Source organism: Bacillus rossius, chromosome 10 (genome assembly GCF_032445375.1).
Source record: "Bacillus rossius redtenbacheri isolate Brsri chromosome 10, Brsri_v3, whole genome shotgun sequence".
NCBI lineage: Eukaryota > Metazoa > Arthropoda > Insecta > Phasmatodea > Bacillidae > Bacillus > Bacillus rossius.
Window position 1 is genome coordinate 27027908 of NC_086337.1, and position 19437 is coordinate 27047344.

General features: G+C 41.1%; 1 protein-coding gene across 1 annotated transcript in view; it reads right to left on the reverse strand.

Moving 5' to 3' along the window:
• The window catches only part of LOC134535876 (unextended protein), a 154067-nt gene that overhangs the window by 84177 nt on the left and 50453 nt on the right, over window positions 1–19437 (reverse strand). The window contains exons 2-3 of the mRNA XM_063375220.1: window positions 5317–6136; window positions 1759–1932 (exon numbers count right to left, since the gene is read on the reverse strand). Coding sequence (XP_063231290.1) covers window positions 1759–1932; window positions 5317–6136 — 994 coding nt within the window. The remainder of the gene's footprint in view (window positions 1–1758; window positions 1933–5316; window positions 6137–19437) is intronic.

Consider the following 19437-nt stretch of genomic DNA (forward strand, 5'->3'; position numbering starts at 1 on the left):
GAGAGAGGCACAGAGTGCGAAACGGCGGCGACCCCTCGCCCGTCCAATGAGATTAGCGCCAGCCGGGCGGGAACAATTGCCCGCAATTGCCGGCACGAGGCGACACTTGCCACTGACGGCCGCGCCGATTCATTCCCCCCACACTCGGCGGGTGAGGGGGGAGGGGGGGGTGGACAGCTCTTCATGATGGAGCGGAGAGTGGACCGAGTAGACGGTGCACTCGAAAGGTTCCGTCTCACGCGCCGTTTTGGGTTCATTTCACGCTCAGTTTTCAATAAACATAAATGTTGCTGCCGGATACTTAATATGTTAACTTGCGAGCGGTTAAAAAAATGTTACGCAGATAATCATACAGATGAACCGTTAGCGTCACATCTCTACCACTGTCGGGTAACACAAGTCTAATCCAGTGGCGAAAATTTGAAACAAAAAACATAAAACCCAATTTTAATCATGTTTTATTCCAAGACAGAAGTTAATTTTGTACTGAAAAAAAATTGTGTGTCATTGAAAAAAATTATGTGTCATTTTTCTTACACCACAACTTTTTTTAATTAGTGTAAAACAATTAGTAACTGAGAAAAAAGTAATAGTTTTATTTAAACGTTCTTAAGAAATTGTATAAATATGGCAATTCAAAATTTAAATTTTCAATAGTTTTGGTTATTACAGTGAAAGGTCATTCATCCGCACATTCTGGGTTACAACCATGTTTAATTAGCGATTTTGCCGGATTATCAAACGCCAATATAGATAAAATTGGAATACCAATTCTGAAAACATGAAATATAACGCGCTAGAAAACAGGGCACACTGAACAGAAATGAAAATTGACAGTAATGAGACAGTAATGCGATCTGACACAGTGATAAAAAAAAGGGTGCGATTTCTCACCTTCGAAGTTTTATTATTGTGTTTAATTTTACACGCAATGTAGCCAAGACTGTAAAATATACTACAAATAATAAGTTAAAAAACCATCGACTGAGTGTGTTTTTACACAAAAAGTAGGTGTAAAATTAAAACTTGGTTGGTACGTATAAAATAAATAAAACATTGTGTACTTTTACACAGACCTCGGTAAAAAAAAAATACAATCGTAATGAAGTTGTTTACTGTACATGTTTTATGGTGTAAATCTCCTCCACTTTTGGAGTTAAACGACACTGAACCTAGTGAACTATTTACTTTAATATAAGCTGTAATAGCTAGAACCAAATCACGTAACACTACCTCCCCTGGAAACACATCAGTGGTCCCTCTTAACAGCCGACGACCCCAAGTAATCAAAGGTGTTGTCCTACACTAACAAAAAATATAGTTTTACTTATGCACACGTAGTCAAATTACACAGATACTTGATGCACAAATTTAAATCAGTAGTATTACTCATGCTGTGTGAAATTTATGCGTATATCATGTATAAGATTTTTTATGCTACATTAAATTATTCGTCAGGGATGGGTAAAGTTACTTTGTTGGTATTATTATATAGGCAAAACCTTGCTATTTACACAGAAAAAAAATGTGAGTTAAAAACAGTCGTCCATTTGATTAATCGGTGAAGATACTGCTTCTTCACCTACATCGGCGTGAAATTACACAGATTTTTTTTTTCTATGATGCAGCCAACGGTTAACCACCGAAGTATATACCTGAGAAACTAAAAAGTAACGGCTCGACTGGTGAATGAAAGGAACAGCAGAATGTGGCGGAATGTGGCGGAACGCAAGGTGCAGTTGGGCGGGAGAGACTTACCTTGACGAGCTCCTTGAGACGCTCGCGAGTGTACATGTTGCCCAGCTCGGCGCCCAGCAGGTAGTCCAGGAACTTGCTGATGGGGTAGGACAGCGGGAAGGTGATCACCATCACCATCTTGGTGATGAAGATGGTGTTGGCGCCGATGGCGAGCGCGTGCCTCGAGCATATCGCCTGCCGGAACACACCACTCGATCACGCGTCTGCTCCACCTTCCGCTACTTACAAACACCTCCAAAACAGGTACTGCTTAAGACAATGTGGCCACACAATCTAAGGTAAGACAGCATGGCCACACAGTCTAAGATGATACAGCGTGGCCACACAGTCTAAGGTGATACAGCGTGGCCACACAGTCTAAGGTGATACAGCGTGGCCACACAGTCTAAGGTAAGAGCATGGCCACACAGTCTAAGGTGATACAGCATGGCCACACAGTGTAAGGTGATACAGCATGGCCACACAGTGTAAGGTGATACAGCGTGGCCACACAGTCTAAGGTGATACAGCGTGGCCACACAGTCTAAGGTGATACAGCGTGGCCACACAGTCTAAGGTGATACAGCGTGGCCACACAGTCTAAGGTGATACAACGTGGCCACACAGTCTAAGGTGATACAACGTGGTCACAAGGTCTAAGGTGATACAGCGTGGCCACACAGTCTAAGGTTATACAGCGTGGCCACACAGTCTACGGTGATACAGCGTGGCCACACAGTCTACGGTGATACAGCGTGGCCACACAGTCTAAGGTAAGAGCATGGCCACACAGTCTAAGGTGATACAGCATGGCCACACAGTATAAGGTGATACAGCATGGCCACACAGTCTACGGTAAGACAGCGTGGCCACACAGTCTACAGTAAGACAGCGTGGCCACACAGTCTACGGTAAGACAGCGTGGCCACACAGTCTACGGTAAGACAGCGTGGCCACACAGTCTACGGTAAGACAGCGTGGCCACACAGTGTAAGGTGATACAGCGTGGCCACTCAGTCTAATGTTATACAGCGTGGCCACACAGTGTAAGGTGATACAGCGTGGCCACACAGTCTATGGTAAGACAGCATGGCCACACATTCTAAGGTGATACAGCGTGGCCACACAGTCTAAGGTGATACAGCATGGCCACACAGTCTACGGTAAGACAGCATGGCCACACAGTCTACGGTAAGACAGCATGGCCACACAGTCTAAGGTGATACAGCGTGGCCACACAGTCTATGGTAAGACAGCATTGCCACACAGTCTACGGTACAGCTTGGCCACACAGTCTAAGGTGATACAGCGTGGCCACACAGTCTATGGTAAGACAGCATGGCCACACAGTCTACGGTAAGACAGCATGGCCACATAGTCCAAGGTGATATAGCGTGGCCACACATTCTACAGTTTTTAAGCATCCCCGGCATTGGCCTGTAGGTATTTCGGGAGAACACGGAATACTGAACTCTCCACGGATGAACCGGTCCTGGTCGTTTAAGTGCCAGTTCAAGTTTTAAGGGGCCCGCCTAGTCAGGGGTGTATCTGCGACAGTGAGGCGGGATCTCTGGTGTCTCTAGCGTGGTGTCGCCTCTAAGTGCAAGGCTCTGGACTGGCGCAACAGTCTTTTCGACGTGCATTAGGCAACTATGAGATTTGAGCGGTGACCACAACATTATATAGTGGAGACATTAGCACAGTGGTCTAATGCAACAATGCAAGTAACTTGAGATCTTTCAGTAACCAATACCAAGTGTTTCATGCCAAAATTATTCTGCAAACACACATTTGAACCATTTTCACTATTCTAAAAATATAGTTTTAAATGCGGAAACATAACTACATATCCGCCTCCAGCGTATTCTCAAATGCTTTTTGTAAAGACACGAATCGGGTATCTTAAAACAGTTTTCAAAGATCCTGTTTTTATATTTTTTTTTTTTTTTTTTTTTTTTTTAAAGTTATGAATACCGTATAAGTGCCCAGGTAGACGGGGACATTAAAGAATGTCAACAAACTGCTTCAAAAATGTAATATTTGAAAATTTTCTTCATAATAACTTGCAATAGGAAGAAAACTAATATTTTGGGAGTTTATGTATTTTTGCTGATTACTAATAACTAAGAAGAAATATTTCAAATAGGTACGGGTCTATAGAAGTAAAGTTGTATGCATCACCAAACTTTGAAAACACGTAAATCTAATTTATGCATGACCACAAAGCAGTTAGGGAATTTTTTTTTAAATATTTGCCTACTTTTTTTATTACAAATATTTAGCAGGTAGCATGTGGCACACATTCGGTGGCTAAGTTGACTAAACAACACAAAATAAAATGCTTGTACGTTGTTATAAATCACAGTAAAATATTTTACCTGAAATAAAACTATTAGTTCTTCGTAATTCAGATACCTACATGGGTCTTCGTAACAACTACGCCGTACTATGACTTCCGAATCCAGTGTTTAGTTTAAGTTGGGGGGGGGGGGGGGTGTTTGAGGAATTAACAACACGTGCGAGAAAGAGTTCTTTTTTTTTTGCTGTGGATTTAACAAGATTTTTTTAAATAATATGTTAAAATACTAAAAAAAAAAAAAATCATTCTTGTGGTTTCATGTCGATAGCAAGCGAACTCAGTAACTGCCAAATTACGAAGATAACAGCAAGTTTACAAAAAATCTCTGGGTAATTTGTAATCAGCGCTCTTCGTAAATTATAACAGTGTATGGCGAAACACGCGTAGAAGTCGCCCTAGACAAAAAATATATAACGGCAAGAAAAAAATGCATGGCAATGCATGCACTACTTCACTAACACGGCGTGAAGCCACTCTTGAATGGCTGATGGTCGGAACCGTGTTTGCGAGGTAGCCAGAACCACAGGCTAAGAAAAGGGGCTGGGGGAGGAGTGGTGGTTATACACAACCCCCCCTCCCCGTAATCATAAGATATCCTTAAAAAAAAAAATTGGTTGTCTGTAAAGTCGGTTTACGGACGATAGTTTAACGTGACAACGTCATAACAAAACAATGATGAAATGATTGCATACTTTTATGAATAAAATTGAATCATTTTTATTGAACTATCACTATTTTGTATGGATACAAAGGAGTGAAATGAAATCTACAATTTAATTGATAAATTTACTTTTATTTGGAACTCATTAATTCAAATATGTTTATTACTTTAACAAACAGATTATTTTAACTATAACTTTTATACGTGTTTGCTATTTAACTTCTTCCAATCTGTGTTATTCTGTTAAGGATAGGACGATGATAAGAAAAGTAGGAAACGAATGGGAGTGTTTCAAGTTTAATGTGCCTCGAAAAAGTCAAATCGATGGTTGTTCCAATCGAGTGGAAGAGAGATAGATGCGTCGCAAGCGTACAACGTGCGTAATGGGACACTGCGTAACGGGGCAATGCGTGTAACGGGACACTTTTTCGTGCGTGCAGCAGGCCGTTCATCGATTTATTAGACGTTGTCACGTCCACCAACAAGAGACAAGAATTTATTATAAAGGGGATCTGTCCCCGCCCACACCGGGCGAGCCTGCACCGTGCAGGGCACTGACCTGCGGGCTGATCTCGCCGAAGATGACGATGGCCAGCGTGGAGCCGATGATGGCCACCACCCCCGACGTCACGTCGTCCATGAGGATGGTGAGCGACGAGTTGACGAGCACGTTGCCCAGCAGGATGGAGCACAGCAGGTAGTTGCCGCGCTTGCGCACGGGCATGATGGCACGCGCGTACCGCCGCTCCTTCTCCGAGCCCGTGTTGGACACGATCTTCAGGTCCGTCTGGTCCATGGACATGAGGCCGAGGTTGAGGCCGGAGAAGAGCGCCGAGAAGCACAGGCACATGAAGATGACGGCCCACGAGGCCCACACGGGCAGCAGCTTGTCGTAGGTGCGGATGGCGAGCCACGTGGCGGAGCCCTGGTGGCGCCACGCCGGGTCGCTGTCCGGGTCCTTGAGGCACACGTACAGCGTGGAGTTGGCGAGGGCCTGCGAGGGGACCGTGAGCGGCACCAGCCCCGAGCCGTCCTGCACCCGGGTCACCGGGTAGGTCACGCCGATGGGGAACTCGCACAGCTCGCCGCGGTACAGCGCCTGCGTCGTGAAGGTGAGGGTGGTGCGCTCGGTCAGCCCCGTGCCGAACAGGCGCAGCTCGGCGCCGCTGCCCGACAGCAGTTCCACCACGCCGTCGTCGCCGAGGGACGGCTCTCGCTCGGCGCTCTCGGCGCGCAGGCCCGTCAGCTGGGGCCTGGCCGACGCCGGGGGCGGCGGGGACTGCTCCTCCTCGGGGGCGAGCGCTGCGGCGGCGGCGGCCTCGCCAGACACCCTCCAGCCGCCCGCCGGCGGGTCGTCCTGCCGCCGCACCCGGCGGTGCCTGCAACCACCCCGTCAGCATCTCAGCTCTCTGTCTCCGGCAAGGGTTGTTACTAGAGACCTGCAAAATTCGCGGATTCATTCGGTGATAGGCTAGAATTCCAACACACATACCTCTTAGATAATTTTGCAATTGGCTTACTGTTCATCTGGACGAATCTCAACCAGTTATAAACCCTCAACCAAAGAAGGATCGAATCACAGACAAAACCAGCTGAGACGACTTGACAAGTCGGCAGCCAATGAACTTGTGTTATTTGCCCGAGTGTACAGGGGTATGTGCAGTCTATCCTGAAGGCCATCGAAACCGCGAATTTTGCAGGTCTCTAGTTATTACACACACACACGCTACATTCTGGCTGATTTCGGCAAACCATTGGTCATCGTGACAGACAACGGACGGCAGCTTACATCCAATGCCTTCGATGACTTCCTTCGCAGAAATGGCATACGCCACCTGTGTACCCTGCCGTGGCACCCTTCTTCAAAATGGGCTAGCGGAACGCACAGTACAAACAGTCAAGAAGTTACTGCCTGAAGTTCAAGGATGTAGATATTCATGCAAGAGTGGCTTGCGCTGTATGGGCTATGCGAACACGCCCCTCATCGTCCATGGGTAGAACCCCTGCGGAAGCCATGGGGTAGAGCATTTCGTACACATCTTACCCAACTACACCCTGCATCCGAGTTTGACGCACCAACACCGGTGACATTGCCCACACTCCAAGTCGGGGAACTGGTATGGATGATTAAGCATAGCTAGCCTGATTGAGGAGTCCCGGTAGGCGCCAGCAATGCTGAAGGACGCAGCCACTTGTCTGGTTAGCTGAGTGAGGCAGGGGGTTGAAGGTGGTGTCCATGCTGGGATGGGTGGCCTCAGCCTCTGGACATAGCTGGATCTCTTAACATCTCTCCCGTTACGCGTATACGGCGTATCCGTATACACGCCCGTGGGGGCCCCCAGGCCGGCAGGGCCACTCTGGCTAAGAGCAGGGGCGTAGCCAGGGGGGGGGTTAGGGGTTCAACCCCCCCCCCTTAGCACCGAATATTTAATAAATTTCTTATTCATCACTCAAACATATTTCATATTAAAATTAATAAAAATTTTACCATTACAATATTTAAATTTAAGTACCGAAAACTGCTAAAATAGCACTATTTTACACCTTAAAATCCAAATTTTCCCGGGGGAGGACCCCCGGACCCCCCGCTTTAATACGGAGGGGCAATGCTTCTTAACACTCCCCATACACAAATCCTGGCTACGCCACTGGCTAAGAGGACTGGGTTTATATAATATGAGGGGGGAGCAATCCCTTTGACATTCGTGTCTCCGGCTAGGAGTGACGCTTTTGAAAATGGAACGGAAGTCGATGCGACACAAAGACGGCGGACCCACGTGAAGCAACATAAACCCGTACGTAGCCACTTTCGTAAACATTAGGGGGACATACCGAACGTTATTGGCGTGCCCAATGATCGTGAAAATACCCCGTAATATATTTGGTAAACTAAACTAGTCATACAAAAAAATTAGTTTTAAAATACATACGAAAACTGGCAACACACTGATTATAATTCATATTCTCCTTACAATGCATTAACGTGCTCGGTAGCACAGCGGTAAAGCGCGCGCTAGTTAACCTCAAGAGACGTGGTTCGAATCTCGTTCCTGGAATTTTTTTTTTAACATTGTAATATTACATCATGATAATGTTAAATCAGTTCAATAAAGGTAAAGTTTTGTTCATAGTAATTATTTACATACAGATTTCAGTCGTAATGCCATACGCGTATTATCTTAGAAAGATTTGTGAAATGGGAGTGCATGACTTGATGTAAGCTTTTGGACATACGCCACTGCAAAGCACATGTATGTCTGTAGAAGAAAACTACAAAAAACTAAGAGACAAAAGACACAAATTAAGCAAAAATTGCTGTTGTCAACAGGATATATACACCACATAATATTCCATAACAGGAATATGGTCAACAAACAAAGAAAAATGGACCAAGAGATAGAAAAAAAACCACAAATGATGAACTGAACCCCAAAAAAATTTAGCACAACAGTTGAAACAAGACAAAAACCCAACAAAACGAAAATACGAAACAAACACAATAGTTTTCCAAAACATAAACAAGCCAGCACAACAGTTGAAACGAGACAAAACCACAACGAAACGAAAAGACGAAACAAACACAATAGTTTTCCAAACAGAAACAAGCGACGTTTCGGGAACTGCTATATGCTCCCGTCCTCAGGCAGAGACGCGCATGGTACGAAAACACAGCTGCGGCCGCGAGCTTCACTAGGCGGAAAAGGATAGGAAATTGCCAGACCTTACCACATGACCGTGTGGCGGACATAGAGAAATGACACAAACTCACTGTTTGTGTGTGTATGACCTAACTCCAACGATGTTCTATTATAAAACTGAACGTACCACTTTTTCAATCCCTTAGGGATGTAACTATAATTAAATGTAGTCTGTGTCACTCTCCGGCCCATAAACTATTTATATGTAAAACATCATGTCGATTCGTTGCTGCGAGAAAGAAGGACCAAACAGACCATCACTCTTTCGAATTTATAATATATTATAGTAGGGATAGGGTTACTGTACACACGCCATTGCTATGTCCAAAGTAAGGTTTCAGACCAATCTTCTCCGTTACAAAAAATCATTCACTTCACTTCATGCTTAAAATAAAACATTGGCGCCAATTTGGCGGCTTGATCTTTGTTCAAACTGCACGGCCCCGCATGGGAAGCGTTCCGTAGTCCAGTTTCATTACGCTGCCGGAGTTAATTGGAGCAGGGAAAATTAAACCGCGCTGTCACTGGCACGGATCGATACTGGACAAGGCCCGTCACTGAAGTCAGCGACACGAACGGGTTACGAGAAGGACGGTAGGGGAGGAAGAGAGGAAACCAAAGGGAGGTGGAGGAATAACGAGAACAGCTAGGACGACCGAGCGAAGTGTAGCAATTGCAAACAAATGGACTCGCATTCACGACTCGCCGTCAATGAATCCTAATTCAGAAGAACGTCTACCCATTGCGGTCGCTGCCATGTGCGACTTCCGAAAAATTTTATGCCTATTTTTTTTGTTGCTCTGAAAATAGAAACAATTTTTTTTTTACTATATTGTTTCGTGTGGTGAAAACGGGTTCGAAAGAATAGCCCAATCAATTTTAAACTGTTTTATTTGCTACTTATATTTACATTGCAAATTAAAACATCGCACTAAAAATGTATGTTCACAAATCACTAAATATCTGTCAAGTCCACAGTTCGCACTCCTCACTGGAGCTAGGCTCGACAGTGGTACGCCCCTTATCTGTCCAAGTCATTATTTTATATTTACGTTCCACACGGTTAAAATTGCTGACTTTTTTTAGTGGCTCAACTTTCAAAAAAATGAAAATAATAATTATATCGCTTACTTTCAGCATTATTATCTGGCAAAGTTGCATTTTTAACGTTTTCAGGAACAATATGGATAAGGAGAATGTAATGGAACAGAAAACTGGAACTTTGTAGGTTTAAAGAAACTTTTACCGGCTACTATGCGACACGTTTAATTTAAATCAGAAAAAAAATTTAGCTAGCCTTTTAAAATACTGAGCATTTTTATTTTATTTTAAACGGTTAAATAAGATTACATAAGTTTTTCTTAATAAATTAAAACCACATAACGCAGTAGCCATCAAAATTGCACTTAAAAACAGAAATTTTCAGCTATTTATTCTGTTTGGTTCTCCTTATCCATACAGCACAAAAATGTTAAAAAAAAAAAAAAAATTAATTCTACCAGCTAATTATGCAGAAAAAATTAAATATATTTATCATTTTGTTGAAGTTCATCCACTCAAAAAGTGTACAAGTTTAACCGTGTTAAACGGAAACATAAAATGACCTAAAACGGGACAGACACCGTTAAGGTGAATCGCTCAGCAATCCACTTAACCTCCCGACAAACGACCCCGCGCGTGAAGCCACGGCAAAGGAGAGAGAAAGGAACAATCGTTCACGAAAATTAAGTTTCGATTTTTATTTTTAGAACTGCTTTGCATGCAACCGAACATTCCAGCTTCATCTCCCTCCTATTTCCAACACACAAGCTGGGAATTCAGCCACGCCCAGGCCGTCAAATACACCCTTCCCTTTTCCCACCACCTTCCACTACTTAGCACGCGACACAGCATTCCAAGGCGCGTCAATCGATACCAACATTTGTGGGTTTTTTTTTAACTACTTTTCCCCACGCTACTATGTATATTTTCTCGTATATTGTTTGTCATGTATGCTATATTATCCCTTTGTATTTTATTCGTGTCACTGACTGCAGGAAGAGAGAATGACCGTCTGGTACTGCAGCAAGTGTGTGTAAGTAGTTTTTGTATGTATATATTGTTGTATTTCTTGGCTTCACCGCCATTTTTAATCTATTTCATTAAATAAACGAATTTATGAAAACTAAAAACAAAACGATCGCTTCCAAAACCGGATAAATATGGTTTCTGGAAATATTCAAGTTGTCATACACCAATACTTTTATCATATTTCAAAATTTTTCACATTAAGTAAACTCCAAACGGATGAAATATTCCTTATATCAATATTGTTTTTTTTTTTCAAACAAATTTTACCCATTTCTATCCCCCTTTGTCCAATTTTCCCCACTGAAAAATTCGACCGAAATATTTCCTGTCTATTTTATGTATCAGTCTAGAAGTAATGAAGTGATTTGTGCAAAATAATGACAGTTATCGTATCAATAACACGAACTTTTGAGTTGATGGTTTTTATGGTCTAGAGACCATGAAAAGAAACTGCGTGGAAATGTTTCGGAAGTCACACCATGTTAACGATTGAAATAGGTATTCTTGCTTCGTAACATACCTAAAATAGAGTATTAAACTAAGAATATTTTGTGCAATCAACTGTATATTAACTGTTCTGAACCCAAGCTCGGTGCCCTACAATTTAGAGAGATATCTTAACAGGCTAGACTTTAAAAAAAAAGGTATATGTAATTTTCGCTTGTGATAAAACTACTATTTTTTACGTCAGAACCAAAAGAGATTAAGTCACAAGGAGGCGACTTGACAGATGAGTAAAAAAAAAAAAAATCCTACTCTTAACTAAACGTATTTGTTGTAACTTTCGCTAACGTTGTAACTTTCGCTAAAATGTCCCCCTTTTTTAAACACGCTTTTGATAGCTTGACCTGTATGTATGAATGAATGGACTATGTAATACAATCTTTCCATTCATTTTTACCCACTTTACGAGGTCCGAATGTGTTGAAATTTTCCATACATATAAATAACCTCTGACAATACAATATTTTGTTAACTTAAGACCTTAGAGGTATGGATAGGATGGGGAGGGGGGGGGGGGGGGTTTGTCAGAGAAAAAAAAAAACCTAATTTCGAACTATGGATAATAACCATGATTTTAGTGTATCCATGAGGTCCGGGCATGGTGGGAATTTGTCTCGGGGTCGAATACGCCCCTGGGGGGGGGGGGGGGGGGGAGGGGTGAGAGGTGATATAAAATCCAACATTTTGACAATTTTAAAAATCAATGATTTTTTTTTTAATTTGGAGTGTTACCGATCCAAAAGGTCGGGTCATGATTGATCATGTGCGTTTATTTTAGTTTTTGAGTGAGTTGCTATGTTACTGCTCGATAAAAAAAACAAACTTTAAAAGACAAAATCTGCACAAAAAAAAATTGAACTTAGCCTCGTTTAGCACTGAGGTACATACAGTATTGATTTCAGCTATTCATTGGGAGACTGGGCCACTGCAAAACATATCGCACCCGAATGTGCGGATTTTGTGGGGTCGCGGTGAATACAAAAGCAACGAATGAGACAAGAGGCTGCCAGTGAAAATCAATCGGAAGCCCGAATAAATTAAAGGGCCCCGCCTAGTCGCGGCTATCGCCTCTAAGCGCAAAGCTCTGAACTGCCAAGCAGGACACAGGACAACTATGACAAGCTTTCAGTGGTAACCATAACATTATATGGCGGAGAAATGTAGTCACTTAAGTGCTTTCAAGAATCTCTACCGGACGGTCCATGCCAAATTAATTATGAAAACACTAGTTTAAGCCATTTTCACTCTTTTAAATTTACAGCTTAAAAACGAAGTAAGGTAACAGTAACTACTCATCCGTCCTCTGCGTATTATTAAATGCTTTTCGTAAACAGACCCCACTCGGATATCTTTAACGGTTTCCAAATCACGTGGTTTCTACTGAAGCTCTGCACACCGTGTGTGCGCCCGGGTAGACGGGGACATTAAGGGGAATAAGGCACCGCCATCTTGTATTTTTTTAAACTCTTTTTGCTATAATTATAATTGTAAACTACTTATTTAATTTTTTTGGAAAGTCACTGCTTAAAAAATAATATTTTTTCTCGGACCTTCTATACCTTCTCGCAACCACACATTTACTTGCAGACTCTAGTCTGTAAGCACCACAAGGTAACAAATTATTTCACGCTAGCGACTACAGCCTTAGCATAGGAATGTCGGTCCTGCGGCAGGTTCCAGGTTGTGGTGCCATGGTGCCGACCAACTTCTGACGTCACGTCCGCCATACTGGATTGAGACGTCACGGCAACCATCTTATATTACCTTGAATTTGGACCCCGACGGCCATTTTAGATTCCGCCATCTTGGATTCCCCCATTTTGTTTTTCCAACAACTTGGATTCCACCATTTTCTTTTTCCGGCATCTTGGATTCCGCCAATTTTAAAAACGTTGCACTTTTCGTTACGCCCACTATTTTGAACATTAGCGAGTGGGTCATTCGATTCCAAATTGGCGGGAATTAAAAATGGTGGGAGTAACGAAAAGTCCAACGATGACATCATAATTTTCAAAACGGCTAAAATCAAGACGGCGGAAAAACAAAATGGTAAATATAAAATGGCCACCAAAGTCAAAGTAATCCAAGATGGCCACCGTTATGTCACAATCCAATAGGACGGGACGTAACATCACAGATCGGTCGGCACCACGGCACCACAACCTGGAACATACCGCAGGACCGATGTTTCTATACTACTTACAGCTGTCATGATATAATCACGCCCGTTCACGAGTGTCGACTTCAAAGTAGCCAGAGCCAAGGCCGGCTTGCACAGTCGTGGCTTGAGCCAAAGTAAAGAATTTCTTAATTTGATTAACCTGCTATGTTTTTGCTTAGATTCTCCTTACCTGACTGTCAGCGCCCTATGCCATGCCAAACAAAAAGAAAATATCACGAAAGCTTTATTGCAAATGGTACCAAAACATTTGAATTTGTAAGACCTCTCACAGTACCTGTTTTCTGAAGTTATACTTCTTTAGATGTGTTATGGAAAAAAATATGAAGATTAATTTTTACGACAATTTGCAGGACGGAAAAAAGGTTAAATACAAATAAAAATTCAATTTATGTGCTTTTAAATCATATACTTTAGAGATAGATATTAAATAATGGTCCATGTAATTAAAATAAAATTATTTATCGTAGATATTAGTCATACAAATTGTGTTTATAAACTTTTCCAAGTGTATTTAATATGTGGGGTTATGTTCCGTTATGTACTATTTATTTTCATTATAAATTATTACAAATATTAGTTATTATTTAAAATATATTAACTATAACAAACGTTAAGCATATCTATTGATTTTCGATACTTAAAATAATACGTCCTCATATTAATATTGAATAATGAGTATTTATTTAAAATTTTTAATTTGATTGAGTTTATACTTTGACGGCCGTATTTATGATATCAATTAGATCATTTTTTTAAATATCTCTATTAATTATTTGCATACAAAATTAAAGTTGGTTTTTTTCACTACGCCAAGCAAGTATAACACGTAAAGAAGGCGCGCGCACCCCCCCCCCCCCCCCCCCCCCACCCAAGTAGAGAGCGTTCGCGGCTTCGCGGACGAGCGGGGGAGGAGACACTCCCGTGGAGCGCAACTTCGGGCGAGATGTGGCAACGTGGCAACGCGGCTACGCCCACCGGCCGCGACCTGCGTTAGCGTCTCTGCAACCGGCGAGGTCGTCCCGGGAAGGGTACACGCAACCAACCAGACACACACCAGACAGCTTCGTACTAACAGCACAGGCGAGATACTAGAGGCATCAGCTGTGACTACTAAATATTTCACATTTAAGTTAGTCATATTATATACCTATCAAGTAGTGTGTCAACGTGATAAAACTCTAAAAAATTATACACCTGTGTCAACGTGATTAACTTTAAATTTGAAGCACTTGAAGATTAGTTTCCCCTGTAAATATATATATATATATATATATATATATATATATATATATATATATATATAATAAAAAAAATGTGTACGTTGAGTCCACGCGGACATAGTGAAACTTCCTGCTTATTAGATATAGATAAATTATAAGTATTTTTATTAAACAAGAGATAATAACACAGAACAGCAAGGATGAAGGTATTACATCAAATGAAAAGAAAAACTTTTTCCGCGCCCTGTAAGTACTCTAGCATCCGTTCACTGGCACTTTTTGGCGCGTATTTTGGCAGTTTATTCCCACGTTGCCTTTGATAAATCCTCTTATCTGCTTCCGTCTTCTTGTTATTTTCAGGCTGGATAAAATGAACAAAAAAAATCCAATCGAACATAAATTACACTTAAGTTTATCTCACAGTCTACAAATCATTTTGACATTTAAAATCACAGTTATCACATACCAAAAATAAATTACACTTATTAAGATAACCTCTTAAGTCTACACGTCCTTTTTTTTTTACATTTTAATCACACTATTCACATAACTTATAAAGTTAATTGCACAAATAAATAACTCTTGTCCACCGTAATTAATAAATTGTAAATACTTTAAATAAAATTAATTATATGGTAGAGTTAAACGTTAGCCGTTACGAAAACTAAGGAGTAGACAAATGCAAGTAGCGTTACGAGAATTCCGTAGCATCACTGCTGCGTCATTTTGACCTCTCCCCTGCCGTCTCCCTACCGGCCGTTACAACTAGCATATAGCGTGCTCTACGCTCCTCTGCTGTCTTCCCATTCGACCGCTAGTGCATGCGTTGGAGTGGCGTCGCCGCTGACGCACTCTCCTCCTCTGCCGGTTCCCCCACCACGTGTCTAACTTAAAAAACTTAAAAAATTTCTAAGAGAAAATGAAAGTTATTTTTGTTTTCATCGTGTTGGCACCATACGTAGTAGATACTTTGGAGAAAACCTACGATGTGCAACACTTTTGAACAAGCCCGTGTAACTTAAGAAGTTTTTGTTATTAACGTGAAACTTCTCTGCTGAGGGGGGGGGGGGGGGGGGGGGCTACAAATTTCGAGCGTTAAGAAAATTCATATCGCATCAGGGGAATAGTTAGGTATGTGGTGGGGGAACCAAGAGAGGAGGTACGACAGTACAGGTACGGCAGTTAACTTCAAAATTTGGGGGAGGTGGGTGGGGGAAACTGATGTCATGATGTTAACTGTAGAAAAAAACATTATTTACCAATAATATTAAGATAAATTCATCGAGTTTATATACACGTTGTATAAGTATTTTTTTCATGGCGGAAGCAATAAGTAGGACTATTTTCGACAGGTGGGGGTATAGTCAAGATGGGAGGGTATACACCAGTAACGCCATATTTTTTTGGGCAATGTTCTGGTTTTTTTTTTTATTGGCTCACTTTCGCTAGCACTTGCTCGATGTGGACTATTCCAATATCTTCTTCGTTCGCTTGACAAATTACTACACCTTATGTGTCACGAGGTTTCGGGCGGAAGCCACTCAAGAGAGTAAAAAAAAAATTACTCCGTGGCAACAGTTTTCCGCTCATCCTGTTACCAACTGTACGGCGAGGTTAAAAAAAATCGATTACCCGCGAGAGCTCGCGCTGAGAGTAAGCCTTCAACCAGATGGTACAATTTTATTTCCTTAATATATTTTTCTTGTTACTGCAGTCGTCATCTAAAAAAAAAAAAATGTTTTTTTTTTTAATTTAAATTTTGCTTGGGAATTCAGTTATTCAAAACAATTTAGTTTTTTTTTTTTAAATCATACTCAAACTACATATTGAAATTTGTTATTTTTATAAACTTTTTTACAGTAGGGGAGTCCACTAATGTATCAAACTAACATTACTTCTGAAAACTATAAAAAGAAATAACCACAAAAAAAATTATAGAAAATAAATAAATAAAAATTACAAATGAGGTTATGTCTCTTAACCAAAATTTTGACTAATGCCAAAAAGCTGGGCTAAAATAATGCTTAAAACAACTTAAAATTTAATATAATATATATACTTTAACTTATAATATGTTTAAATGTAAGAAAATAAATGTCATTTTAGATTTGAAATTATATATATATATATATTAAATCTATAGTATAGGTATACTACAAAAAAAAACTATTTTTGTGTTGTTACCAAATAATGTATAAACAATATTTTGGTAATTAATTTTCTGTAAGTAAGATAAAAGTGTGAAAAGAAATTGATATTTTACCCCCCCCCCCCCCCCAACGAACAAGCGTTATTTTATAACCTGTATCTTAATTAACATTTTTTATTTTATACATATTTTTGGACATACGACACTGCAGTAATGTACTGTGTCATGGAAAAATTCTAAATTAAAATGAAAAGCACAAACATTTCGTTGGAAGTAATTTAGCCATTAAAAAATAACAGCACTATCTGAAATTTAAAGTTTGAATGTGTTCGTCTGTACTGTCGCCGTTGTGTTGTCTACAATACCTGTTCATGTTTATCTTTGGGTCCATCTGCTCGACATCAGCTGATTTAGGCTTAATTTATGTGAATTTATTTTCAGTTTATTTATTTTGTATTCTTGAAAAATTTATTTTCCATGATAAACAGTCCAAAACTATATTGGCGAATGTCCCAAAAATTGTAGTAAATCAAAATTCCCAAATGAATTAATCATTTAACGCAACATATTTAGTTTGACAAATTCTCCTACCTCACCCCTTGGAACTAAAAACTTTAGGCAAATGGTGATATATGGTAATATAGGTCGGGTGTTATAATTTTATTTCATGTACCTATTTATTTATTTTTTTTAGAAAATATATTTTTTCTTATATGAAAAACTTATCTAGTTAGCAACAAATTCAAATTCAATTCACAGGCATAATATATACATGAAATATGTTTATGCTCCACTCTTTATAGTCACTGATAATATTAATGTCGAAATAATATGTACTTCTCTTTACCTAGGAAACGTATCTTAGCCTAAACCGTATATTATCTCCCCCCCCCCCCCCCCAAAAAAAAATGGAAGTACACCAAGCACTCACCTCGTTTCGGCTAACCTCACGCGCAAAACCCTTTGCTGAAATGTTTGACTTCCTGACTACCAGCAGTCCTGAATATTTACTATTTTGCTACCATCTCTATCTTAATGTATCCCAAAACATGTTCAATTACAAGGTTATTTGGTTACGTACAATGTTATCATTTTTTTTTTTTTTTGGAGTTTACATGGGCACGAACGACGAAGCGAGGTACAGGCCATCGGGAAGCCTAAGATGCACATAAAGTTCTGCCATTCCCGATTACACCCGAACAATTAATCTTCGGCCAACCTCGGGTTTATATAATTATATATATGTGTGTGTGTGTGTGTTTATTTTAATGTAGCTATACTAACCTAACTAACCGTCCATAGTGTTTTAAAGTGTTTTAATGTAGCTAACCTAACCGACCACTTTTAATATTTGAATTCATTTTTCCTGCTGCGCAAAAATAAAACAAAGCCCGAAGTTGGCCGAAGATGAATTGTTCGGGTGTAATCGTGAATGCCAGAACTATATGTGGATCTTAGGTCTCCCACAGGCCATCGGCCTCTCCCTCCCGAGGGGACCGGGTTGGAATCCCGTCCCGGCCTTACAGACTTGCTATATAAGGGACACGGTCCGTTCCGGCGACGCCTCGCCGATGCTGACGTCACGAGGGCTGCCCGGACTGGAAGTGAATCATGCAGGCCAGGCGAGCGATGCTGCCGTCACAGCAGACGCGCGTTCCGGCGAAAAAAAAGAGGTTCTTCTGAACAGTTCGTCACAACACTCGAACAATTGCGAATGGAATGGAAGTGTTCATTTACGCTGCCTGCAACCGCCCGCCTCTGCAGACTACGCACGGAACACGTCAGAACTATAGTCGGTCGTTCAAACCGGTTAAACTTTTTTTTTTTTGCATTCAGTTCTGACGTCCGCGAGCTTTGTGTAGGTTATCAACAGGTCGCAACAACGGGCGTAGAAGAATTAATTAGTCTTGCACTTGAAAACAAGTGTCCGTGGAGTATGCAAAGGAAAAAAACTGAGATCATTCTCGGCAGATGTGGGATGTGAGAGCATTTGATACTCACCTTTTATCGTCTCTTGCAGCCAACAATCTGTTTAACATACTCGGTTGTTTTTTCAACCACTCATTAACAAATACTTTAAATTTCGGACTTTCAAGCATCGACTGCGGGTTCTATCTTCCGCTGGTGGATGAAACAAACTGTTATCAGAACACGCCTGCGATTAAACCACTATGTTCTGACGCATTCATTTTCGTCAGAACATGCACCGAGTGTAACTGTAGCCTAAACGAGCATGCGTGCCACTCGCGCACTGTCACAATGTTTCGTCGCGTCTGTCCGACATCCGTCCGTCCGTCCGTCCGTCCGTCCGTCCGTCCGTCAGCAAACCGTCTACTTAGATGCTGCCAACAACTGAGGAAATTTGTGTTGTTAATATTTACCAGTTGGACGATCATGACTAGACCAACCCTGAAATATTTATTTAAATATATAATCAAGTTACTGTGCAATTTTTATTACCTTCGTGGCTCAGTTAATTATCGTTTCATATATCAAACTCTAAACGAGTTCAAAGATTACAAAAAAAACCGAAGCAGCTTAACCAATACAAAAAAAATAATTATAGAAAAAACTTTTCAAATAAAGACAATGCCTTTCAGACATTTTTGAGGTTATAATTTTATACTTCCATACGACGACGTCGAAAGTTAAAGCGATGGCAAGGTCCCGATTGACTGGATGTCACGTGACCGACTGACGGACGTACGAGTGACGGATGGATGAGACGTATCATTGTTGAGCGCAGGTTAAAGCTGGACTCCCAATCATCCGTTTCATCCATCCGTCACCCGTCCGTCCGTCATTTTCGGTCCGTTATTTCTCTCCGCAATTATTACCGACTGTCAACCATCCGCCA